The 24225-nt window shown below is 34.9% G+C and overlaps 2 protein-coding genes across 8 annotated transcripts; one reads left to right on the forward strand and one right to left on the reverse strand.

Annotated features, from left to right (window-relative positions):
* The first annotated feature begins 1381 nt into the window (after window positions 1-1381).
* LOC133861214 (uncharacterized) lies at window positions 1382-20861 on the forward strand. Of its 7 annotated transcripts, none has more exons than XR_009898974.1 (6): window positions 1382-1623; window positions 1788-1827; window positions 2787-2912; window positions 3031-3086; window positions 3168-3319; window positions 3965-4301. XR_009898974.1 is itself a non-coding variant. In XM_062296945.1 (5 exons), the coding sequence occupies exons 2-5, from the start codon at window positions 2876-2878 to the stop codon at window positions 20521-20523; spliced, it is 318 nt and encodes a 105-aa protein (XP_062152929.1). In that variant the 5' UTR covers window positions 1666-1827; window positions 2787-2875; the 3' UTR covers window positions 20524-20861. The 7 variants fall into 7 exon arrangements, 1 of the variants encoding a protein (XP_062152929.1); XR_009898976.1 differs by having other exon boundaries at window positions 2797-2912; XR_009898971.1 differs by having other exon boundaries at window positions 1802-1827.
* Window positions 20862-21483: 622 nt separating this feature from the next.
* Window positions 21484-23517, reverse strand: LOC133861989 (receptor like protein 22-like). The gene has a single exon (XM_062297823.1). The coding sequence runs from the start codon at window positions 23515-23517 to the stop codon at window positions 21484-21486; it is 2034 nt and encodes a 677-aa protein (XP_062153807.1).
* Window positions 23518-24225: the final 708 nt, after the last annotated feature.

Consider the following 24225-nt stretch of genomic DNA (forward strand, 5'->3'; position numbering starts at 1 on the left):
GATTTTAACATGTTTTAATTTATATGAATTAAACTGAAATTAAGTGTCTTATTTTTTAGTTCATTTGAATATTTTTGTTTTTGTTTTTATGATTTACTCAATTTTCAGTCATTTTGTTTAATTTGTTATGAACTTTTTTTTTTTTAGAATGTTCAGAATTATATGGGTTTTATTTGTATCGAAATGTAATATGTATCACACTAATAATAATCAAGACTCCTGCTAATTTTTTTTATTAATGCTTTGATAATCATAATCTACAAGTTTTTTTCTTTTCTTTTATTCTTCTTTTTATTTAAAGCTATTGATATGAGAACAAAGATTTTAACATGTTTTAATTTATATAAATTAAAAAAAAAACTAAGTGTCATATTTTTTAATATATTTGAATGTTTAATGGTTTTTTTTTTTTCCAGATTTTGAAAGCAAAATAAGGCAAAAATTTATTTGATTAAGCATTGAACTGATGTGAAAGGATTTATTTGATTGCATTAAATGTTGAGTGAAATTATTTGTTTTATTTTGTAGGATTTGGCTTAGGTGTTGTAAAAAGAAAAAAAATTACAGCAACATCTTGACCATTGAAAAAACTGTAGCACCTATGCTGTAATATTTGAAATTTAGATTTTCTTTTTGCTATTATTATTATTTTTTTATACTTATTTTCATTATAAACTACAACTACGTGAACAAATATTTTAAAAAGTTTTACTTTTTTTGGGTTATAATAAAATTAAGGATCTTAATCTTTATTGTCTTTTTATTAAAAGATGTGTGATAATTTTTTTGACAAGTATTTTTTAACCTATAATAAAATGTAGGATGAAGATGTATTTAAATTCTGAAATTAAATTATAATGAAGAATTTCGCACATAGCGCGGGTTATGAGCTAGTATCTATCTTTTTTTTTTTTTTTATATGTCCACACAAGAGGGAGATGATAGATTCGAAGTAATGATCTTCACTTCATGAAGTGTAGTTCCTATCCAATTGAGCTACCCTTTAAAAACATGAGCTAGTATATATCTAATGCACGGTAAATAGCACATGATGGAATATGGATCAGCAACATTTTGCTCATGATCAACTAAAAAGCTTAGGCATTGAATCATAAAACCATAAAAAGAATGTAAAGAAACTATAAATAATGCATTTAAGACAGTTGATAATTAATATAAAGAAAGAAAAAAGTTTCCAAGTAAAATCAATTATATATATATATATAAGCTGAGTTTTGCTTTAGTGGTGCGTAGAATTGTTCCACGTGGCATGAACCGGCGATTTGTTAAATACTGAACCGTGCGTGCATGTTTGCTGAACCGTAAAAATTACTCCCAATAAAAGCAAACCGTCAAAAAAGAAGAAGCAAAACCGTCACTCCCTGCTCTGTCTAATTCACAGACGGACGTTCTCTCCCTTTCCCTCTCCCTCTCCCTCTCCCTCTTTATTCTCTCCCTTCTTTCGTCTTCTCTGCTATTCTCTCTTCATTTTTCCTCTGTTTTCCTTTTCTCTCTCTAACGTACATATTCTTCTCCTCTCTCTCTCACTCTCACTCTCATCGAGTTCCTATTTCTCTCCCGCCGTAACCTCCTCTCGATTTTCTCTGGGACTCTATCTTCCAGGTTTTTGTGCCTTTGTTTTTTTTGTTTTTTTAATTTTTGTTCGAATTTTCGAATGATGGCTTGGTTGGGACTGATCCAGTTTTTTTTTTCTCTGTTTTTCTTGATTTTTCTATTTTCTATTTAATTTTCTTGATTTGTTTGTTTGTTTGCTATTTTCATTGGAGAAATCCTGTATCAGAGCGACAGTCCAGATTGGGGCTTTCGGTATGTATATTCTTCTCCTCTCTCTTTGTCTCTCTACAATTAGGTTTTTCTTTTTTTCTCACTCGCTCACTCTCAGAAGATTTTCTCAAATCTTCCGTATTACGCTGAACATAGTTATGGGTATCATTCTGATTCTTCAAGCTTTTTTCTTTTTTGTTATTCAATTGCATATCCTATGATGCTTTTTGTTTGCATTGAAAATGTAGGAAATAAAAGAATGTAGAATATTGAGGGAACTAGATTTTTTTTTCTTACCCTTATTTGCGACCTGGGAGAAAATGGGCGTTACGTTTCTTTTGGATATTGCCTAATGAATATTGTTAAATGTTGTTTGATTGGAGAGAACGTATTGGGAAAGAAAAGCGTAAATAGAATATCGGAACTTTGTTATGTTATTCTTTGTGGATTTGGCTTGGGTGCTTTAAAAAAAAAAAAAAACTACAATAGTTCTTTGTTCAGATTTAATTTCACTTTCTTTATTTCTCATGGAAAACTTGGAATAAATTTCAACCATTGAAAAATTGAAAGATTTGGGTTTATTTGACTGATGGGTGCTAATTGAATTTGATTGTGATTGTTGTTGATGGGTTTTTTTGAGATATAATTGAGTTTGTAGCTTGCAAGTTTATGATCCTGAGGAGTTTTGGATTTGAATTCGTCGCATCTACTCTGATATATATCATATTAAATCATGTGGTATCCTAAAAGTTTAAGCTGGTTGGAAATTGTGAATTTAATTAGTTAATATTCTAATAATTTTTACATACTTCTTTTGAAATAAGTAGATGTCCAAGACCTGTACCACTAATTATTTCCTAATCTGCTTTATAGTTGTTTTCCCCTATGCCTTTCTTTTTCTTTCTCACCCCCCTCCCCGCTCCATCTTCTGGGATTACTCATAAGAAGGAAATATATTAGATGGTTAAAAATTTGCACTTTACGTACATGGACTATTGAAGGAAAGTGCAGATGGTATAAAGCATTGGGCATATGGAGTTGACTTTGTGGGGATATTCCTAATGATTTGAATTTCTGTTTGAATGGGATTATGTGGCCAGATCGAACTCCTCATCCTGCAATACATGGTAACATGATGTTTTGTGTCATACTTAAACTTAACAACGTGCTCAGAGTTTTTCAACACAATAACTGTGTCACTTACCGGTTTGTATGATGGCTCATGGCTATAATTATTATTTTCAGAAGTTAAGTATCTCTATCAACCGATCAAGGTTTCATTAGAGAAGGGAACACTTAAGGTGCTTACATACTTCACTCACCTTCAACTTATCTTTTAGTGGAACCTATTCTTTATGTTTGGTTGGAATTTTATATTGCAGATAACAAACACCCAATTTTTTGAAACAACAGAAGGATTGGAATTCAGCTGGCCTGCTAATGGGGATGGATGTGAACTTGGAACTGGAGTTTTATCTCTTTCACTGATAGAGCCACAGAGCAGTTTTGGTATTGGATGGAAGTCGGGTCCATGGTATTCTCTATGGGATTCATAGAAATTAAGCCCAACTAGATTCAAATTCATTTTGCAACTTTATTTTCTGAATGCACTCAAAACTGGAATCAATTTCAAAACATTTTCAACTTTAAGTATTTGAATCTCTCTCCGTCATACCAACAAAGTGAACATGATTTTTAGCATGCTAAACATTTTGCACCGTAATTCCATAAATTACTCTCAGGTTTAAAATTTTGATGTTACCACCATTCTCTAGAGCCTTTTCACTAATAATATTGTATTAATTATGACATTGTGAACAATGGTTTTACACCAATTCTTTTTGCATATGATTTTATCGTATTTTGTTATTGTCCATAAGACCTTATTACCTCGAGGGAAATATTCCTCTTGTTCTGCTAATGGTAGATATTTTGAGATTTCAAATTAAAAATAATCGAAGTTATTGTGTGCTGCACACATGACCTTAGGGACCCACCTCACAGCATGGCTTAAATCACACCCTCATATGTTAGAATCTGAATCCTAACATGTAATTCTTTGAAGTTCTAAGGGTTTTTTTTTTTTCTTCAACCACACCCCAGAGCTTTCTTTCTTTTATTTTGTGTTTTTTTTTTTTCCCTCCCTTTTGGAGATATAATGGATTATAATCTATTGCAGATCAAAATTGTGCATCTTGTGAGATTGAGATTATAAAGAATGCATTGCAGATCAAAACCCGGCCCGTTGACAAGAATGTATTGCATTCTTTCAATAAATTTGGTTCTTTCTCTGATAGATTTGTTTGTCATCTCTTGATGAAAATTACAATCATTATGTTAGGTTTTTCATGTGAGATCTTGATTAGTGTTTCTGTCAGTTAGGGACCCAAAATAATGATGTGTCCTATAATGTTCATGTTTGAGTAATAAACAGCAGACAGGAAAACTAAAGAAAATTATTCTTATTATGTTGGTGTCCATTTACTTTTTGTGAAGCATGTGATTAAGGACGTATGAAACTTCACTACAAGAATTTTGGGTTTTAGTAACCTAAGTTTACTAACGTGCAAAAGGCTTTTGCACGTTAGTAAACTGTAGTAACGTAAAAACAGTGGCGTAATTTTAACGTCCCTAATCCCATAGTTACTAAAATAATTTTAGTAACGCCCAAATCAATATCACGTTACTATGTAGTAACGCAGAAAAAATGCACGTTAGTAAAAATATAGTAACGTGGAAATTTACGTTAGTAAATTATGGTAACGTGATAATTTACGTTAAACGTTACTGAGTCTAGCAACGTGATAAATATCACATTATTGATTACAATAACGTGATAAATATCACGTTCCTGATTATAGTAACGTGATATTTACAATAACGTGATATTTGTCACGTTGCTAGACTCAGTAACGTGATAAATATCACGTTACTAGACTCAGTAACGTGATATTTATCACATTACTATTTATAACGTTACTAAACTTAATAACGTGTTATTTATCACGTTACTGAGTCTATTTTTGTCGTGATAAATATGAAAAAACTGAGTCTAGTGTAACGTGTATAGCACCACTGAATTTTGCACGTTACTGTTTTTTAGTAACGTGCAAATCTTAATCAGGCTACTAATATTAGTAACGTGTATTACTAACCACGTTACTGATATTAGTAACGTGGTTTTATTTAGCACGCCACTAAATTAGAATGGGATTAAAAAAAAATAAAAAAATAATTTTTTTAAAAAAAAAATTAGAATGGGATTAAAAAAAAAATAATAATAAATTTATTTTTTTTATCCCCAAAATAATTTTTTACCGGACCTGATAAACGAATTACAACAACCAATATAAATTAAAAAATTCAGTACAATTCCAACAATAATCATAATAATATACACTCCCATTGATCATCAACGTCAATCACAAAAATTTATACGTTCCCATCAATTCATCAACAATTACAACGTTTAATTCTAACAATAATATACTTTCTCATTAACCATCAACGTCAATCACAACAAATAAAATCATACAACCAAGTCTTTAATTATTACATGAATTCAAATATAAAAAGTTTCATCAACATTAAAAGAAACAACTCCACACAAAAAAAAATTTTAATTACCACCTGAATTGCTGCAAACAGACTAGCTAACATTCAAACGAGACGTGGAATATTCGTCAAGTGCTATGGTAACCTGCAAAATACACAATGTACCAAAATTAATGCTATATACATGATGCACACGAACATGAATTGATTTTAATTATTTGAAAATGAGAACTATATTATTTACCTAATGCACACTTTAATCATTATCATATGTATTAAATATTCACCAATTCGTTAGCAATTACCAATCAATGTAGAAATAAATAATAGGAAATCAGTCAAGTTTTATTGAATAACATACGCTAAGATTGGCTCTAAGTCTGGTCGGACGTGGTCAAATTCATCACTTGGATCTTGATTGCTATTTCTGGTTAATAGCAACGGCTCGCACTCGTAGTAGGTGTCTAGTGAATCATGAGACCCTTGACCCTGACCAACGTCGTAGACGTTCCTGGGTTTAGTCCGCACAACAGAAGCCCAACCTGGGTTCCTTTCATCTTCGACGTAAAATACTTGGTCAACTTGTGAAGTTAGTACATATGGGTCATCAGTCACCAGGTCTCCCCTGTGGACAAGGCGATTGAAGCTGACAAGTTCCATGCCATACTCATCCACCTTATATCCCCTATCTCTCGTGGTGTCCGCCCAATCACACTTGAACATGACGTACTTAGTTCTGTCGTAATACTCGACCTCAATTATATCCGTTAACTTCCCGTAGTACGTCAAGCCATCAACGGTAGGCACACACACGCCGCTGTTCTGTGTTCTCTTCCCTACATCATGTGCAACAGTGCGAAACATTTTGCCGTTAACCACGTATCTGTTGAACCTACTTGCTATCTCCTTCGGGCCCCTACAATGCATAACCAGCTTGTCGCCCATCTCCTCCATACGTTGAGAGTCCAACTGATTGACCTGTGAGCATAATTAAGTAAAATGAAAAATAGATTAAAAATTAGTTCGATTAGTTTATGTGAACCAGAAGCTAAACATGTAATAGCCAAGCATTACAAAAATTAAACTTACATAGTCACGATACCAATCGCAGAACTGTTGATGATGTTGGGCTTCCAATTGATCGTCTGTAGTTCGCCCCCTACCGCATGATCGCCTAAGCGTATCCATGTGCATCCTACAATTCAAAATTGTTGGGTCATTATCTATTATTCACAAGTCCACTTTATAGAATCTAACACATCCTAAATTTGTTTTAGCTTACATCCTCAGTTGAATAAACTCGTCAGAATTGAGAGTAATATATCGGTGAATCTGGCTCAACTGAAGACGGTTAAGGCTGACTCTTGTTCCTGCCCCCTTTGGACCATCTGGATTTCGTTGGGGTTTGTTGTGGAAGCTTGGTGCGTTACCTAGATACCTCGAGCAGAACGTTACCAACTCGGTTGCTATGTAACCCTCTGCAATGCAGCCTTCCGGAGCCGCCTTATTGCGCACAGTAGACTTAAACCCCCCAAGGCTCCTACATATGAATATTAGTCACTCAAGTCAATTAATTATTGTGTTATAAAACTCATACCAATCTAAATTAATAAATATACATACATAAATTTTACCTTTCTGCCGGATACATCCACCTATACTGTACGGGGCCCCTGAGTCGGCATTCACGAACAAGGTGCACAACCAAATGAACCATGATAGTAAAAAAACCGGGGGGAAATACTTGTTCCATCTTGCATAAAGTGGCACAGACATTACTCTCTAACCGATCCATGTCCTCTTGGGTTAAGTTTGTTGAGCAGAGGTCTCTGAAAAATGCGGACAGCTCAACAAGAGGTCTAACCACATTATCTGGCAGTGAGCGGCGCAATGCAATAGGGAGAAGCACTTGCATTATTACGTGGCTGTCATGGCTCTTCAAGCCTGATATCGTACGTTCCTTGAGGCGTACACATCGAGAAACGTTTGATGCATATCCGTCAGGTACCCTTACATTTTTTATCACCTTCAAAAAATTTATTTTATCTTCGTTGGACATTGTGTGACAAGCTGCAGGGAAATAGGTTTTACCATCTTCACCCATGTACGGATGTAATTTTGGCCTCAAATTCATTTCTTGCAAGTCTTTGCGGGCTGCGTAATCGTCTTTTGTTTTTCCTTTGATGTCGAGAATTGTGCCAAGTATGTTGTCCGTCACATTTTTCTCTATATGCATGACATCAAGGTTATGCCGCAATAAATTATCTTTCCAGTACGGCAACCTAAAAAAAATACTTTTCTTTTTCCAAACGACATTCTCAGTTGCATCTTCTGTCGCTTGTCTCTTCTTCCGCTTCTTCTCCTTTTTCTTGCCCGCGCTCTCATCCCCAAATACCATCCCCTCCAACTGTCTCAAGATGTCATCACCACTTTGCACGTGGGGTGCACTTTCTTGTTCTTGGTTGCCGTCAAATGTTCTCTTGTTCCGCCTCCAAAGATGATCCATTGGCAAGAATCTTCTGTGTCCCATATAACAATATTTTTTCCCGTGTTTTAACCGTTTAGACCATGTTGAATGCATACAGACAGGGCATGCCTTCTCACTCCTGTTGGGCCACCCGGACAAATCTGCATACGCCGGAAAATCATTAATCGTCCACATCAACTGCGCCCGCATCTGAAAATTCTTTTTATTTGAGGCATCATATGTGCGCACCCCTACGTTCCATAATTTCTGCAGCTCCTCAATCAATGGCTGGAGGTACACATCTATATCCATGCCAGGAGAAGTTGGTCCTGGAATGATGAGCGATAGTATGAATGACGTTTGTTTCATGCACATCCAAGGAGGCAAATTGTACGGAACAAGCATGACTGGCCAAGTACTGTGAGAGGTGCTCATGTTCCCAAACGGATTAAAGCCGTCTGAGGTCAGACCAAGCCTGACATTCCTACTATCGGCTGAAAATTCTGGATATTGGAGGTCAAACGACTTCCATGCATCGGCATCGGCCGGATGCCTCAACACGCCGTCCTTTGTACGGTCTTCTTCATGCCATCTCATATGTTGTGCAGTATGTTCTGACATAAAAAGCCTCTGTAGGCGTGGAATGAGTGGAAACCACCGCAACACTTTCACCAGACGTTTCTTTCTCGACGATGTGGGTTGACGATCCTCGTCCAAATAAATTTCATCCTTCCACCTAGATTCTCCACAAACGGTGCATGACTCTAATTCCTGGTTGGCTTTCCAGAATAACATACAATCGTTACGGCACGCAGGAATCTTCTCATACCCGAGCCCCATGTCACTGAGATACTTTTTTGCCTCGTACGTATTAGCTGGCAAAACGTCATCACATGGAGGCATCAACTGATTGATGAACTGAAGGAAATCTGAGAAAATATTGTTGCTCAGTCCGCCAACGCACTTCAAGTTGTACAAGTGTACTGTAGCACTCAATTTGCTATGTTTAGTGCCCCCATGAAGTGGCCTATCCGCCTGTTTAAGCATGTCATAATACTTATGAGCACCGCTTTCAGCTGGTTCTTCTGTAACATTTTCCACACCCACCTGGTCAACACACTCTGGCTCACGATTGGGCTCTCTGACTTCATGCATGCCAAATGCATCACGCAACATTGTGTGCATGTCCCCACCTTGTTCTGTACTGTCGGCACTTGCAACATCTGTTGGATGAAGGTTCGAAGAAGAGGCTGCATCAGGATTATACACAGTTGTCTCACCGTGCAAGAACCAATTTCTGTAACTGACCATGATTCCTCTACCCGCCGTCAAGTGCTCAAGGACGATATCGGGCGAGTGGCGACGATTATTCCGACAGACCTTACAAGGGCACCGGATTTTACCATCAGGTGTTTTGCAGTTATGAACTGCAAATGCCACAAATGCATTACACCCATCATTGTATTCCCTCGTACCTCGAGTCTTTGTAATCCAAGATCTGTCAATCTTCTCCGATACATCCAATACACAACATCAACACCAACACAATGAGATATAGAAATCTATCTTCAATTTATTACAAATTAAGGCTTAATCAATTTAGAGTTTCCTTAATCAATTCATACTAATTTGTTTTTAGTTACTATCAATTTAGAAAATTTTACTATATTGTAGGTATATATCTTGTAAAGCTTTAGTTTAAGGCTTTTAAGGTTTCCTTAATCAATTCATACTTACTACCTTTTAGTTTACAATCAACTTAGAAAATTTTCCTATATTATAGGTATATATCTTGTATAGTTTTAGTACTTACTTATTACTTAAGTTTTATAAAGCATTGGACATAACATTTTAAGAGGGAAAACAGGCAGAGTTCTTGACAATAATTGTTTTGTTATTACATTTTACATTTTTCCTGATTGAGTCCTATAGCTTTGTTTTTTTTGTTCTTTTGTTTTTATTTTTTTGATTAATAGAATTTGACTAACTAAAAAATAAGGTTACACCACACTTTAGCATTAGAGCTAGATCACCAATAAAACAACAATTCCAACTAAGATGATTTTTTGGTATCCTTTTTTTTTTTTTTTTTTTTTTTTTTCTTTCTTGAGGCTGCCAAGCCAACCTTTTATTTTTTATTTGTTTTTCCCAAAATTTTATTCCAACGTGTCCCAACAAGCTAGCTTCCTCTTCATTATGGGCTCTAAAGTTTTCATGGCATCATAAATATAATAAGCACTAATTAATATGACAACCTACCAATTGATCGGTTCCATTAAATAGTACATTGCTTGTGATGGACATAAGATATAAAGCATCTATAAAGAAGAATGGAGCATTCAAACTTAAAGTAGAATATTGATTGGAAAGATAAAAGATTCACAAATAGCTCCATTAGTTAGTGCAAGATTATCATAAGTAAATTAATGTGCACATAACTCCAAATCATCATCCTCTCTAACAGAAGGTTCACAGTTTAATACTATGTGCATGTAGATGGTGTCAGTGTTAGAGTGGGTGTCACAATCTCAACATCGTCTAAACATCAATTTTAAATTTAAAAGCAAAATACAAAAGCCAATGCTCCAATTGCATGTAAAAGAGTTGAAGGTATATAGTCAAAGACAACACTTTTATTTGGTTTTATTTTGCACGCCTACCTATTATTAGATGGGTCCATCACATTTCCCACGAAGAAAGCAAGCATGTGGAATTAAAGAGTTACTTTAGAGGTTTTAATTTTAGAATTAATTAAAGAGTAATATATAGTTGAATATTAATTGAGGTTCTTTTTTTATATATATTTTCCTGTCTAGTTTCTGGTTGCTGGCATGGAAATGAAACTTATTTAAGTCTGATATATGCTTGCTTTAATCTTTGCAAAATTCATTGAACAAATGCAATTGCCTCAATAATGATTTTCTTCATCAAGCATGCAGTATTATTATTTTTTTTCAATACAAAGGGAAAAGGGTAAGGGGAATATATATTACATCAAACATACATAAACAAACAAAGAAGGGTCAAGTGTTCAATCTAACAATAGTCCCAAAATAACAATCACATTTCAAGAAAAAGAAACCTAAAAACTAATGAAAATGGGTAAAATAAATGGCCGGACCTATTGAGTATAATATATACCTGCATATTTCGGCTGGAGGGAGAGCAGAGAGGGAACGACGACAGTGAGAGGGAGAGACACAGAGATGGAGGGAGAGGGGAGAGGGAGAGAAGACAGTGAGCAAATAAAACTTAATGAAAATTAGAAAATGGGAAGGGCTGTAGTTCGCGGGATAAAAGTCCCGCGAGGCGCGATTGTCAAAAAACATTAGTAACGTGCAAATATTTACACGTTACTAGTATATAATATAGTAACGTGCAAATATACTTACGTCACTAATTTAAATATTTGTAACGTGTATATGCACGTTACTATTTTTTGTAATAGGCGTACCAGTTGTACACGTTACTATTTCATATAATAGTAACGTGCAATTACACGTTACTGTTATAAAACTACAGTAACGTAAAATATTTTTAGGTTACTAATTTCATAAAATAGTAATGTGATGCATTTGCACGTTACTAATTTATTAAAATTAGTAATAAATTAATCCAGAATTTTATTAAAATTAACTCATAACCCGCGCTATGCACGGGATTGTTCATTATAATTTAATTTCAGAATTTAAACACACCTTCATTTTAAAATGTTTTTTAAAATATTTGTTCACAAAGATGTAGTTTATAACAAAAATAAGTATAAAAAAAAAATTGCAAAAAGAAAATTTAAATTCCAAATATTACAACATAGGTATTATGGTTTTTTCAATGGTCAATATGGTTATGTAATGTTTTTTACAGCACCTACATCAAATCTTACAAAATAAAACAAAAGTTTTCAGTTAATATTTAATACACACACACACACGTACACACACACACACACACACACACACACACACATATATATATATATATATATATATATATATATATATATATATATATATATATATATATATATATATATATATAAAGCAAATATCCTTTAAAACATTCAAATGAATTAAAACATAATACCCTTATTTTTAGTTTAGAATGAAAATAAGTATGAAAATATAAAAAAATAACAATAAGAAAACCATGATTTTGATTATCAAAACATATGGGTTCATGCCACGTGTCACTAATCTATGCCATTATAAGGAAGAACCGGTTCAATATGGCTACCTGTGTCACTAAAAAATACCAATCCAATGCACTTAGAGATCATATGCACTTGAACATTATACTTACCCAATTATACGTACGTTGTATACCGATCATATGCACGTGGACATTATATGAAGTGGAACCCTATTTCACAATCTCCTTGGAAGCTGACTGATGTGGGACAGGACAAGCTAGGGGTAATTTGGTCTATTTGATTTATTTTATTTTAATTCTTTTTTAATTTTTTGAATTTTATTCGAATTTTTTTAGATGACAAGAGAACAATAGCCTGGCAAAAGGTTTGGCCCAATCCGGGTGCCCATTTAGGTTAGGTGCCAAATAAATCGAACCCACCATTGCATTGATTTGAGATATTGATAAGTGAATACCCCATCTATTCAATGCTAGGCATAATGAGTATCAGGACCTCAAAAACAAAATTCTATTTTCGTCCTATCTTATGAACTTTAAGGTGTATGAAGTTTCATATTTTATTCTTTAAGCAGAAGCAGGTCGATAGAGACTCCATTTAACTTAAGTTGATCTAGTACAAAAGCAGACCTACGTCGGGATAATCCTTCTTTGAAACAATTTGGTAGTGCTCCTTTCAAGTTATTGGAATCAAAATAATGAATCAGAGCACACGGAGCCGAACCTTATCTTTCTGTCAAGAAAAAATATGGTAGACTAGCCGATATTTATATTAGTTAATGAAAGAGCCCAATGCAAAATAAAAAATGCATGGTGGGTCTTTGAAACAATTCAAATCATTTTGATAATAATCAGTTTGATCCGTTTTACCGAGAAGGTTTACGGTTCGAGCTCGTATAGCCCTATAACTATAATATAATAAAGGAAATGTTTGTTATTAGGGTTAAATACCTCTAAGGTCTCCGTCCAAAAACTAACGGTCCGCCACGTGTCAACCTCAGAAGTTGACACGTGGCACTATATAAAAAAATTATAAATCAAAAATAAAAAATAATTAAAAAATTAAAAAAAGCCCTAAACCCGAACTTTTTTTTTTTTTTTGTTTTTTTGTCCAGGGGGTGGCCGAACCATCCCCAAGGGCCATGGGGGTGGTTCGGCTACCCCCAGACCGGCCGATCTAGGGGTGGCCGAACCACCCCCGTGCCCCTTGGGGGTGGTTTGGCCACCCCCAAGGGCAAAACCCTAAACCCGAACTTTTTTTTTTTTTTTTTTCTTTCTGTCCAGGGGGTGGCCGAACCACCACATGGGGTATCATCTGTGATGCGAATTGAAACTCAAGGACTAAAAAAGAAACTCAAGGACTAAAAAATAAAGTTGTCAAAACTCAGGGACTAAAAAGGTGTTTAACCCTTGTTATTATAGTAACGTACATTTACATATACGTAACTATTATAGTAACGTGGTATGTAAATACACGTTACTATAATAGTAACGAAGTATGTAAATACACGTTACTATAATAGTAACGTGGAAATTATCACGTTACTATATATGAATAGAAGCAAATTTAATGCTTCGCGCGCCCACAATCAATTTCGTCAGTGTGCATTTAAATAATTTAGTAACGTGTAATTAACTACACGTTACTATAATAATAATATAGTAACGTGTACATATTGTTCACGTTACTAAAGTTTAGTAACGCTCAAAACACACGTTACTATTTTTATATTATAGTAACGTGTTTTTTTTGTACGTTACTAATTAAAGTGAAGTAGTAATGTGAAAACATAAGCACGTTACTGTAATGTAAAAATAGTAATGTGCATTTAATTGCACGTTACTAAATCTCTTCTTCTTCCCGACTCTCTGGTTTCGTTTTTCAAGTTCCCTCGCTCTCCCTCACTCTCTCTCTCTAGCGAACCTCTCTCTGCCGCTCTCCGTGGTGAACCTTTGTCGTTTCTGCTCCTCAATCAAGGGTAATCTACTAACTTCCTTTAATTTCATTTGCATTGTGTTTGATGTTTGTTTCTCGGTTGAATGCCCTGTTTTGATGTTGGTTTTGCCTGTCATGTTACTCAGTTTATCTAATCAAAATAATGTTTGTTTTGCACATAATTTCTGTTCTTTGTGATTTGATATGTGATTATCTAATCAAAACATCAGTTTATTTATAAACAACCTTTAAAAGTGTCGGCACCACTGAATTGTGGATTCAGTATTAATAAATCAGTTTATTTATTTGTTTGTTTGTTTATATATAGATAATATTAATAAAGCAGTTGATTTGATACGTAGTTTTACTTGGACGGCGGTTTAGCACATTCATGCGCCGGTTGTTATTCCGTCATTCTCCTTTCATATTATTATACTAAAAGTTCAACCTTTAGAAAAATAAATAAATAAATGAACTTTGAGAAATGAAATAGACCAATTTGCGTAGATTTCGCATTAAATTTCGATTTGAGGCTGCCTAAAACTTTTGAAAAAGAAAATAATGATGACAACTAGTTAGACTTTTTTTTACCATATAACATAAATCATGAGACAAACACATCTTATCTTTTTTTCTTTTTCTTTTTTTTTCTCTTAAATAATAATAGTACTTTTCAGAAAGAAAGAAAAATGTCCAAAGGTTAATGAGATATCACTTTTTGTCAAATCCCTCTTTATGTTTAAATTTTCTCAATTTACTTTTTAAGGTTATAATATGTAACAAATAAATTATTATGTTGGAGTTCTGCTAATTATTTTTGTTATTATAATCTGATTATTTTCATCATTTCCCATTAATTTGGGCTTTCAATTGGTTTATTGTACTCTCAACTACTTGGCCTTCCACACTCTAGTGGCAATAAATTAAAGAGGCCATTGTGGGGGAAACAATAAAATATGTGTTTTTTCTATATGTAAAATTCTCTTGATGAATATAGTGCTTTCAATATACCTCTTTTTCTTTTCTTTTTTATTTGTTTTATTATCTTAGATCAGAATTGAAAGTTCACAAATTTAAAATTTAATTTTCATATAATATTTAATTAAAATGAGAGTGATTGAAGAGGTCACATTTTTCAAAAGCTTAAATTAATAAAAAAAAAAATAGTTGATTTTGTTAAAGTGTCCCACATTGTCAAGAGATATATGACATAGGCACTTTATAAGCCATGGACACCCCTCTTCTCTCGAAGCGTCTTTTGAGAGTGAGTCAGGCCTATGAACTTTTACAGATTTAATCATTTAATTAATATGCTCATAACTGATAAGAAAACAATTGTTATGTTATTGGCAATTCCTACTTGTCAACAGTTTTTTCTCTTGGTTCTTATCAAACCTAGACTTGGATCTAGAAAGAAATGCAAATTAGACAAACTAGCAGAAACTTCATATACTCCTTAAAGAAATTAAAAATTAATTGAAGACCAAAAAACCAGAACCCCTAATTTGCTTTCTATAAATTGATATAGTCCAAATCATGCCAACAGTTCGTGCCAAATCTGAACCAAATTGAAAGCCAAAGAAATGTAATTTTTTTATTTAATATAATTAGCTTGGCTTGTACAACGATAAAATTTTTTTATTTAATTCAATGAGAACAAGAGGCAGAAGATTGAGGTTCTATTCACATACAAAGCCTTGAGGGACCTTCTTCCCGCAAGCATTAAGAAGCAAAGTGATGGCAACTTGGAATAATAAGCAGGATGGGGATCATTTTGTTTCTAAGAAGTTGGATAGAGTTTTATCCAATTTTTGTTGGCTTCAGAAGTTTCCTCATACTGTTATTGAGTTTCTGGAGGGAGGTATTTCAGACCATTCTCCTGCTTTGATCTCTGTTGAGCAGTATGTTAGTTAGAATTTGGCTCTGGCTCTAGTTAGAAGTTTTCTGGAAGTCAGAGTGTTGGTGTTTAAGATTCTGTTTAGAAACTTGTGTTATTTGGTTTGTGTTTCTGCTCTTGTGTAGGTTTTTGTCCTGTTGTTGCAAATTAGTTGTTTTCCTGATTGTGGGAAGAGGATCTAGTTTTCTGGAGTGACTTTTGTTTTGTTGAGTTTGGTTTTATAAAATTTTTGATTCATCTAAAAAAAAAAAAAAAACTATTGCCCTGTTATATTTGTATTTACGTTATAAAAATACAAAAGGTCAGAATTCAAGTTCAAGTTTATCTCTTTTTCCTGTTTTTGTATTGTCACCATGCTCGATGCTCACTGCACCCACCCTTTCACCTTTTGTAATTTCTCAAGTGGCTCTCATGCAAATGACCTTTTACACCATCTCCAACAGAATTTTTTTTTTTTTTTTTTTTTTTTAAGGCAAATGATTCATAATAGTTGAAAAAAAAATTATATTTTAGCTTTTTAAATTACTATCTATTTTGTAAATAGTCTCACAAATTATCAACATTCCGACTCTGATCTCCCAAAACTACCAAAACCTTGAAAAAATGTTTCATTTGACAAGATATCATCATATTACTCCTATCACGAGTCATTTTTCAATTTTTTTCTTAAAAAATTAAAAACTAGAAAAATTAATTTATTTTTTTTTAATTTTTTCAGACGATATATTTTCTGCGATTTGGTTTAAAATTATACTTTTGGTCTGCAAAATCACAGTGCCAAACAAACTCTATATTTTCAATCACTCATGCCCTCCTTGAATTTTGATTTAATGATAAATTTAAAAGCTACATCAATTTAAAAAAGAATTTTTTTTATTAAAAAAAAACATGAGTCTTTCATTTTAATATTACTCATCGTTTGATTTCCCCCACATATGTTGCTTTTATTCTTGTTAGAATATTAATTAAATTTAGTACTTTTTAAAAAATAATGTTTGATTTTTTCCCAAATTCACAGGTTAAAATGAGTTCTAGGAGATACCCAGGTTTCAAACCCACTGTGCAGAGGTCCCCGCCCATGCAGATTCCGCGATCACATGATGGGGCTTCATCCAGTGCACCAATGTCGGGATCTGCCGACACCGGGGAGCCAAATGCACCGTACAGACCGTCACTCCCTGGTGAGCCAGGGTATCTGCAGAGCCCGCTTTCCCATCACGACATGACCCAGCCGGGTTCGATACACATGCCAGGCATGCACGATTTCATGATGGACACCTTTGCTACTCCTTCCCCGAGCCAGGTGGCATCGTTGTTTGATGATGAGGCTGGGATGTCACATGGTGTGGAGGGCCACCAGGGTCCAGATGGGGATGCTGGGGTGGCACATGATTCGACAGGCCCCCAGGATCTGGATGGTCAGGCGGGCCCCCAGGGTCAGGATGCCGAGGATCCTAATACGCGTAGGCTGCAGCCGGACCAGCTCCTATTGATAGGTAAGTGTGTGTGTGTGTGTGTGTGTGTGTGTGTGTGTGTGTGTGTATAGGCTTGCATTATTTATTGTAATTAAATAACTAACAATTAATGCACATGTGTCAGGTACAAATGCTGAGGGGGTAATTGAGTACGAGGTGGTAGATAAACCATCCCCTTATTGGGAGATCCCACGAGACAAGAAGATAGTGCTGCAGTTCAATCAATCAATCCAGCCCGTAGGACTCAGCGCCAACAAGTTCAGACGAACTTGTGGCAGTTTGGTTAGAGCCGGGCAATTCGTTAATATGCGGGACGGCTGGGGGTCCGTTGGAGCCGAGAGAAGGCAACGCTTATGGGAGGCATTAATGGTATGTTATATCTGTCACACATTATATATATATATATATATATATATATATATATATATATATATATATATATTCATATGATTTTATTTTTATTTAATTTAATGTCATCAAATTTATAATTGTGCAGACAGAGTACTTCATTCCTCCTACTATTAATCAGGCAGAAGTAAAAAGAGAAGTGCTCAAGGACGTGAGCCAGAAGGTACGGACCTGGAGATGCAAGTTGAAGAAACTACTCAACATTCAACAAGGAGATACGCCCGAGGTTGTACGAGAAAGAGTAGGGGAGAAGGCTCTCGAGGGCTACGATGCCGAGGACGTGAGGGTGTTAATAGCGAGATGGTGTGAGCAGCAGGATCAGGTAGGTTATAGTCGAGTTATATTAATATTTGGTGTTCTTTCCATAATTTATTGCGTTTGTGCGTATATATCTTATGACTAACATATTGAGAATGTTAATTGTGTAGGAGTACGCAGCCTACATGAAGGGCTTACGAGCACGGAACAACACTCCACACACTAGCGGCACCAAAAGCTTCGCTAGGGTTTCACATGAGGATGTATGTATACCAAGTTAACATATACATATATAATTATATGTTTAAATATTTATTTAATTCACATATATTTTTTCTTGACAGGCACTGGCGTCTGGCACTCCTCCGACCCGTGCACGGTTATATAGTAAAACACATAAAAAGAAGGATGGAAGCTACCCCAATGAAATAACGCGCGAGAGATGTGTATGCTAATCATATTTATCTTGTTTTTCGATTTATTGCTTAATTAATTATCTCTTTACATTTGACATGGTGTCTGGCGTCATTAATTTAATACAACATACAGGACTTAATGGAGAGGCCAGCACCCACTAACCCCACTGCATCGTCAAGCGTGACTGATGGGACCGTACGATGGCGTCCTGATGATGCGTATTCCCAAGCGTTTGGGAATAAGCCCGAGTACTCGGGCAGGGTTAGAGGGGTTGGCAAGAATGTGAGGCCTGTCTCGGGGACCACACAAAAGTACTATACCCCGACACAAGCACGATCACAGAATGTTTGGCCCTCCGCTGAGTCATCGCAGGAAGAAATAAACCGAGCAGTCAACCTCGCCGTATCACTTGAGGCACGCGTTTCTGAGCTCCAGTCTATGATGTCAATGCGCGAGGAAGCGTGGGCAAAAGAGAAGGCTGAATGGGAATCTCGTTGGAGTAGCTTCACATTGATGATGACCCCGTCCACGTCCGCACCCGCAGCTGAACATGATACCCTCGCACCTGTCACAGGTGATGCACCTAGTCAGCTTGTGGGTTCGTCTGTGGGTAGCGCTCCCGGTATTATACATCATCAACGTTTCTGTACATTCTCCACATTGTTCAATGCAATATTTCTTGACATGATTTTATCATGTTGTTTGCTAACTTTGTTTGTTTTATCATTCGTAGGTGTTGCAGTTCAGGTTGATACAGTTGATCATGACCATGGAGCTGCCCATCCGGCTGAAACGAACACGACCGAACTAGATAGTGCTGGCAAATCCACACCTTTTGAATAGTTGTATTCATAATTTCATAACTTTATTAGAAAGTAACTAGTACTAACTCGAGGTTGTTTGCTTTTTATTATTGCAGCTTGTGTTTTGATTTTCAAAGGTTGTGTTTGATTGCTTTTTGTTATTGTAGCTTGTGTTTTGATTTACAAATGTTACATTTAATTGTTTTTTGTTATTATAAATAGTATTTGAAGTTCGACTTTGTGAGATGAAATTAGAAAAAAAATTAACATAATATATTTTGTTTAGAAAAAAGTTAAATAACATATGATCTGTTCTTGAAAAAATTAGAAAAAATATAATTTTTTATTGGAAAAAGCAAACACCATAGCAAGTAAAAAATGCTTTGTACTTGCATCCAAACTAACCATAAGAGTTTATAAATTTTGAATTTTGGTACGTGGAAACATTAATGGCGTGGTAATTAACCACATTACTAAGTCAATTTTTCAACATATCCCAATAAATCTCACTCACACGAGCCTCTAGGGTTAGTCCCAACTTCACAACTGGACAACTGATTCTCAACTCGTACAAGCAACTTCACAACTGTAAGCCCTTTCACGAAGTGATTTAAGGCACTGATTGGAGGTTGTAAAGGCCATCACTATTTCATAATGGAAGCTAGAAATATCATCATAATTAGATATTATACGTTGTATACCAATCTTATGCATTTTAACAATCCTATGCATTTTAACTATTAGAATGTGGAATATTAGTAACGTGCAAATTTGCACGTTACTATAATAGAGGAAATAGTAACATGCAAATATGCACGTTACTATAATAGTAACATGCAAATTTGCACGTTACTATATATAGCGTGCAAATTTTCCCAGTATTATATAGCAACGACGAAAACTTACGCGTTACAATAATTGGAACGTGTTATATTTACACGTTACTATAATTGGAACGTGTCATATTTTCACATTACAAATATAGTAACGTGCATATTACACCGCGTTAGTATATATTCGAATTTATATATACTGTTAAAAAAAAAATCGAAATATATGTTAGTAACGTGTTAAAGTTAGTACGTTACCAAATTGTAACGTATAATGTTTTACACGTTACTATCTTGTAACGTGTATTAATTACACGTTAGTATATAGTATCGTGCTAGTTTTTACGCGCCACTACAGTATTTAGTAACGTGTATATTTATATGACGTTACTAATTTCAGTAACGTGTTAATTTATGCACGTTAGTAATGTCTAATTTTTTTGTAGTGCTTTTCCTTTTTTTTTTTTTGGCAGTATGGTGTGCTTTTACCAGCTTCATAAGTTTTTTGCCGAATTCCATGTTTGTCAAATTGTGCATGGCCTTTGATGACCATGCGAAATTAGCCACAATATACAAGTCGGAGAAGAGCAACGAGATGGTAAAAGAGGGATATCAGATTCTTATTTCTTTAGTATTTCGAAACCGTTTTAATTCTTTTTTTGTACAACCGTTTTTATTATTTTTTTATTATTATTCAAATGGTTTATTTTTCTTTTTGTAAATTTTACACTGAATTCATAGAAATAATGGTGAGATAGAGTTTCTTATCATTAATTTTGGTGCAAGGTATGACGATTGTTCAGGCTACGCTGTAATTGAGTGAGTATTTTTTTTTTTTTTTTTTTTGTAAACATTCTTAATTGATTGCTGACATTAGCCTTCAAGGTTTTATAATGATTATGATTTGTTTTTATAGTTTTTTTTTTTTATGGGATTTTATATTATCCTTTATTCAATTTATAAGGATTAAACTTTATATGAATTTTTAAATTTATTTGATGTGTGTTTATACTATTGAGTAAAAAACTTTTGTTCTAAATGATTTTATAAACAATATATATATATATATATATATATATATTTGGTAGCAATTAGTTAAATGAGTGAGAAAAGAAAATTGATTACTTTTTGAATAAATTATAATAAAAAAATTAAAAGCCCGCTCATAGAGCGGGTTATAAGCTAGTTAACTTTTAAAGCCACATATAATACTCTTATACAAAGGGTGAGATAAAAAGGATTTTTCGACCATTATTACTTACGAAAACAATATAGAAAGAGCATATATATAAAAGATCTTACCAAAGCATTTTACATACAACATCGTAACGCTATGCTAATTCAAAATACACAACAATAATGAAAACAGAAAGAAACACATTACACAGAAAATTAAGATTACAAGTAAAAAAACACACGGGTATAATAACAAATATATTACTTTGGGAAGACATCATGTCCAGAATGTTCTATTTGATTTCAGCGTCTCCTACTCAATGGCCTTATTCAGAAGGTCTTCATTAACCAATCATGCTTCCTTGCGATCACAATGGGCCCAATTATTACTCCAACAACAAATCCAAATCCATATCCAATAACAATTATTTTCCAACCAAATTCAAATGGTGATCCAGAATTTTGACTTTCTTCAAAGATTGAAGGTTGAGAAGTCGGCTCATCAGAATTCCTGCATGTCTTTGTCAATGGTCTCCCACACAACCCTGGATTCCCTTCAAATGAATTGTTCTCAAATGTACCAAATTGTTTCCCTTGTGGTATAGGTCCCGTGAGATTATTATGAGAAACATCGAAGAATCCTAAGAAAGTAAGTTGTGTTAGTTGTTGTGGAATCTCCCCTGATAACTTGTTTTGAGAAAGGTCCAACGCTTCCAAAGCTAGAAGGTTCCCTAAAGATGGTGGGATGGGACCGTTAAGATAGTTATTGGAAAGATTGAGCAACTGAACTCCCTTCAAATTTTCAATAGATTTCGGAACCTCACCGACAAATTTGTTGCATGAGAAGTCAATGGCTATGAACAATTCAAGGACCTTCTCGTAGAACATATTCATGCCTTTGTTTGTCAAATTCATGGAGTAAGTATACGTCTTAGAATAATAGGTATAGAATCCACCACTAGTTTGTATTTTGGTTAATTGATCTTCATAAATATATGGTAACAAACCCACATTCTCAATTTGTCTAGCCTTCCAATTCTCAAGAAGTCTTAATGGCAGTATTCCCATAAAATCATTGTAGGAGATGTCAAAGATTCGTATTCTGGGAAACTTAAAATAAGTTTGAATTGTCCCCATTGAACCGTTGAATTTATTTGACCGTAAAATGAGGACCTCTAAATTTGGAAGACGTCCCAACCAAAATGGAAATCCACCATTGAATTGGTTATCACTAAGATCAAGGACCTTTAGCATCGTACACTTGGCCAGTGATCTCGGTAAATTCCCTTGAAATTTGTTTTGACTAAACTTGATTATCTTCAATTGGCCTCCTTTTATCCAATTTTTTGGAATGCTTCCTTCAAATTTGTTCCTTTGCAAATCAAGTATTAATAGAGAATCACCAAAGTTGCCCGAGCATCGAGGAAGTGAACCACTTAAGTTGTTACTAGCCAAATCAAGGACTTCGAGAGATCTCAGATTGCAAAATAATTCTGGTATATTTCCGGTCAATGAGTTGTTTGAAATATAAAAATGTGAAGTATTGATTGGCAGAATAGGAAGTGATCCTTTGAGCGAATTGGATCTGAGATCAAGAAATTTTAGATGAGTCCATGGAAGAAAAGTTGGATGTTGACCAAAGCTTGTGAACAAGTTATTAGAAAGATCCAGATATTGTAGAGTTGTAGGCCCAAAAGTAAGTAGTGGGCCACTTAACCGATTGTTGTTCAGTTTAAGGAAGGCCAATCGTGTCCCGTTCATAAGCCCAAGATGCATTTCACCGTGCAAAAAATTATAGCTAAGATCAACATGCCACAGTTGTGGTAAGTTTAAAACCTCAAAAGGGACTGGACCTGTCAATTGATTGTGGGAAATGTATAAAGAAGATAGTTGAACAAGGTTTCCAAGAATTAAAGGGACTGGACCTGTCAATTGATTGTTGGAAATGTCTAAAGAAGATAGTTGAACAAGGTTTCCAAGTGAATGCGGAACATTACCCACAAAATAGTTATCGGAAAGGTAAAGAACAATGAGTTTAGTGAGGTTACCAAGTGAAGATGGAATGGGCCGCGAAAAATTGCAACCCGGCATACTCAAGTAAGTCAGGAAGCTAAAGTTTCTTGTGGAAGCGGGTAGCTCACCTGAGAAACTCGTTGATGAGAGATCCAATGTCTCAAGCGGACTACTCCATGTAAAGTCAGGCAAATAACCGGTGAGGCCTTCATTGTATCCCACATCAAGATGCCGTAACTTTGATAGCTTTAAGATGTCTTTTGGAAATTCCCCGTGCAAACCACAATAATAAAGACCGAGGTGCGTTAAAGAAGACAAATTTGCCAAAATATTAGGTATCGTAGAGCTCATGTTCACATAACTCAAATAAAGCTTTTGTAGGCTGGTCAAATTTGCAACTAGGCTTCTGAGGATGGGCACTTTGAGTTCCAAATCAGAGTTATAAGACAAATCGAGGGATAAGAAGTGCGACAATTATGAAATTTCTGACGGGATTTGACCAGAAAAACCAGACAACTGGAGATCGAGATCTATTAGCCTTGAAAGATCACGTACCTGGGATGGGATATGAGAGCCGTTAAAGTCATTCTCGGCAAGGTCAAGCCTTTGGAGGTGAACAAGGCGAAAAAGGCTACTGTTGGAGTTAATAGAACCAAATAGACAGCTTTTACTGAGGTTGAGGCCAATTACATGACCAGTGTCCTGATCGCACTCCACCCCATCCCATGAGCAGCAATCACTTTCGTCTCCTTCTACTATCCAAGACGCAACCTTTTGACAATTCGAACGATAAGCAGATGCAGATTCTTTGATGATAAGGCTTTTTTTGAATTGCAACAAGGCAGAGCTGTCATCATGATGGCACATGGGTTGCATGAAAGGAGAAGAAAGGGTGAATACAAGATGCAACGTCGAAAGCACGAAAAAGGAAGGGCATGAAAATGAAGAGAGAAAGAGGTAAACCCATAATTAATGTTGTACTACTGTTTTTCTATTTGGTCTTAGATATGCTTGGAAGTGAAGGTAGGAGATGGAGCTTTAATCTATAGGCTGCACAGA

Source organism: Alnus glutinosa, chromosome 2 (assembly GCF_958979055.1).
Source record: "Alnus glutinosa chromosome 2, dhAlnGlut1.1, whole genome shotgun sequence".
NCBI lineage: Eukaryota > Viridiplantae > Streptophyta > Magnoliopsida > Fagales > Betulaceae > Alnus > Alnus glutinosa.

Excerpts from the sequence above, each read along its gene's own strand:
- LOC133861214 (XM_062296945.1), top strand. The coding sequence starts at position 2,876 with ATGTGGCCAGATCGAACTCCTCATCCTGCAATACATG. Across the intron at positions 2,913-3,030 it reads TCCTCATCCTGCAATACATG|AAGTTAAGTATCTCTATCAA; the intron begins GTAACATGATGT and ends TATTATTTTCAG. Across the intron at positions 3,320-20,450 it reads GGATGGAAGTCGGGTCCATG|TATGGTGTGCTTTTACCAGC; the intron begins GTATTCTCTATG and ends TTTTTTTGGCAG.
- LOC133861989 (XM_062297823.1), bottom strand. The coding sequence starts at position 23,517 with ATGAGCTCTACGATACCTAATATTTTGGCAAATTTGTCTTCTTTAACG.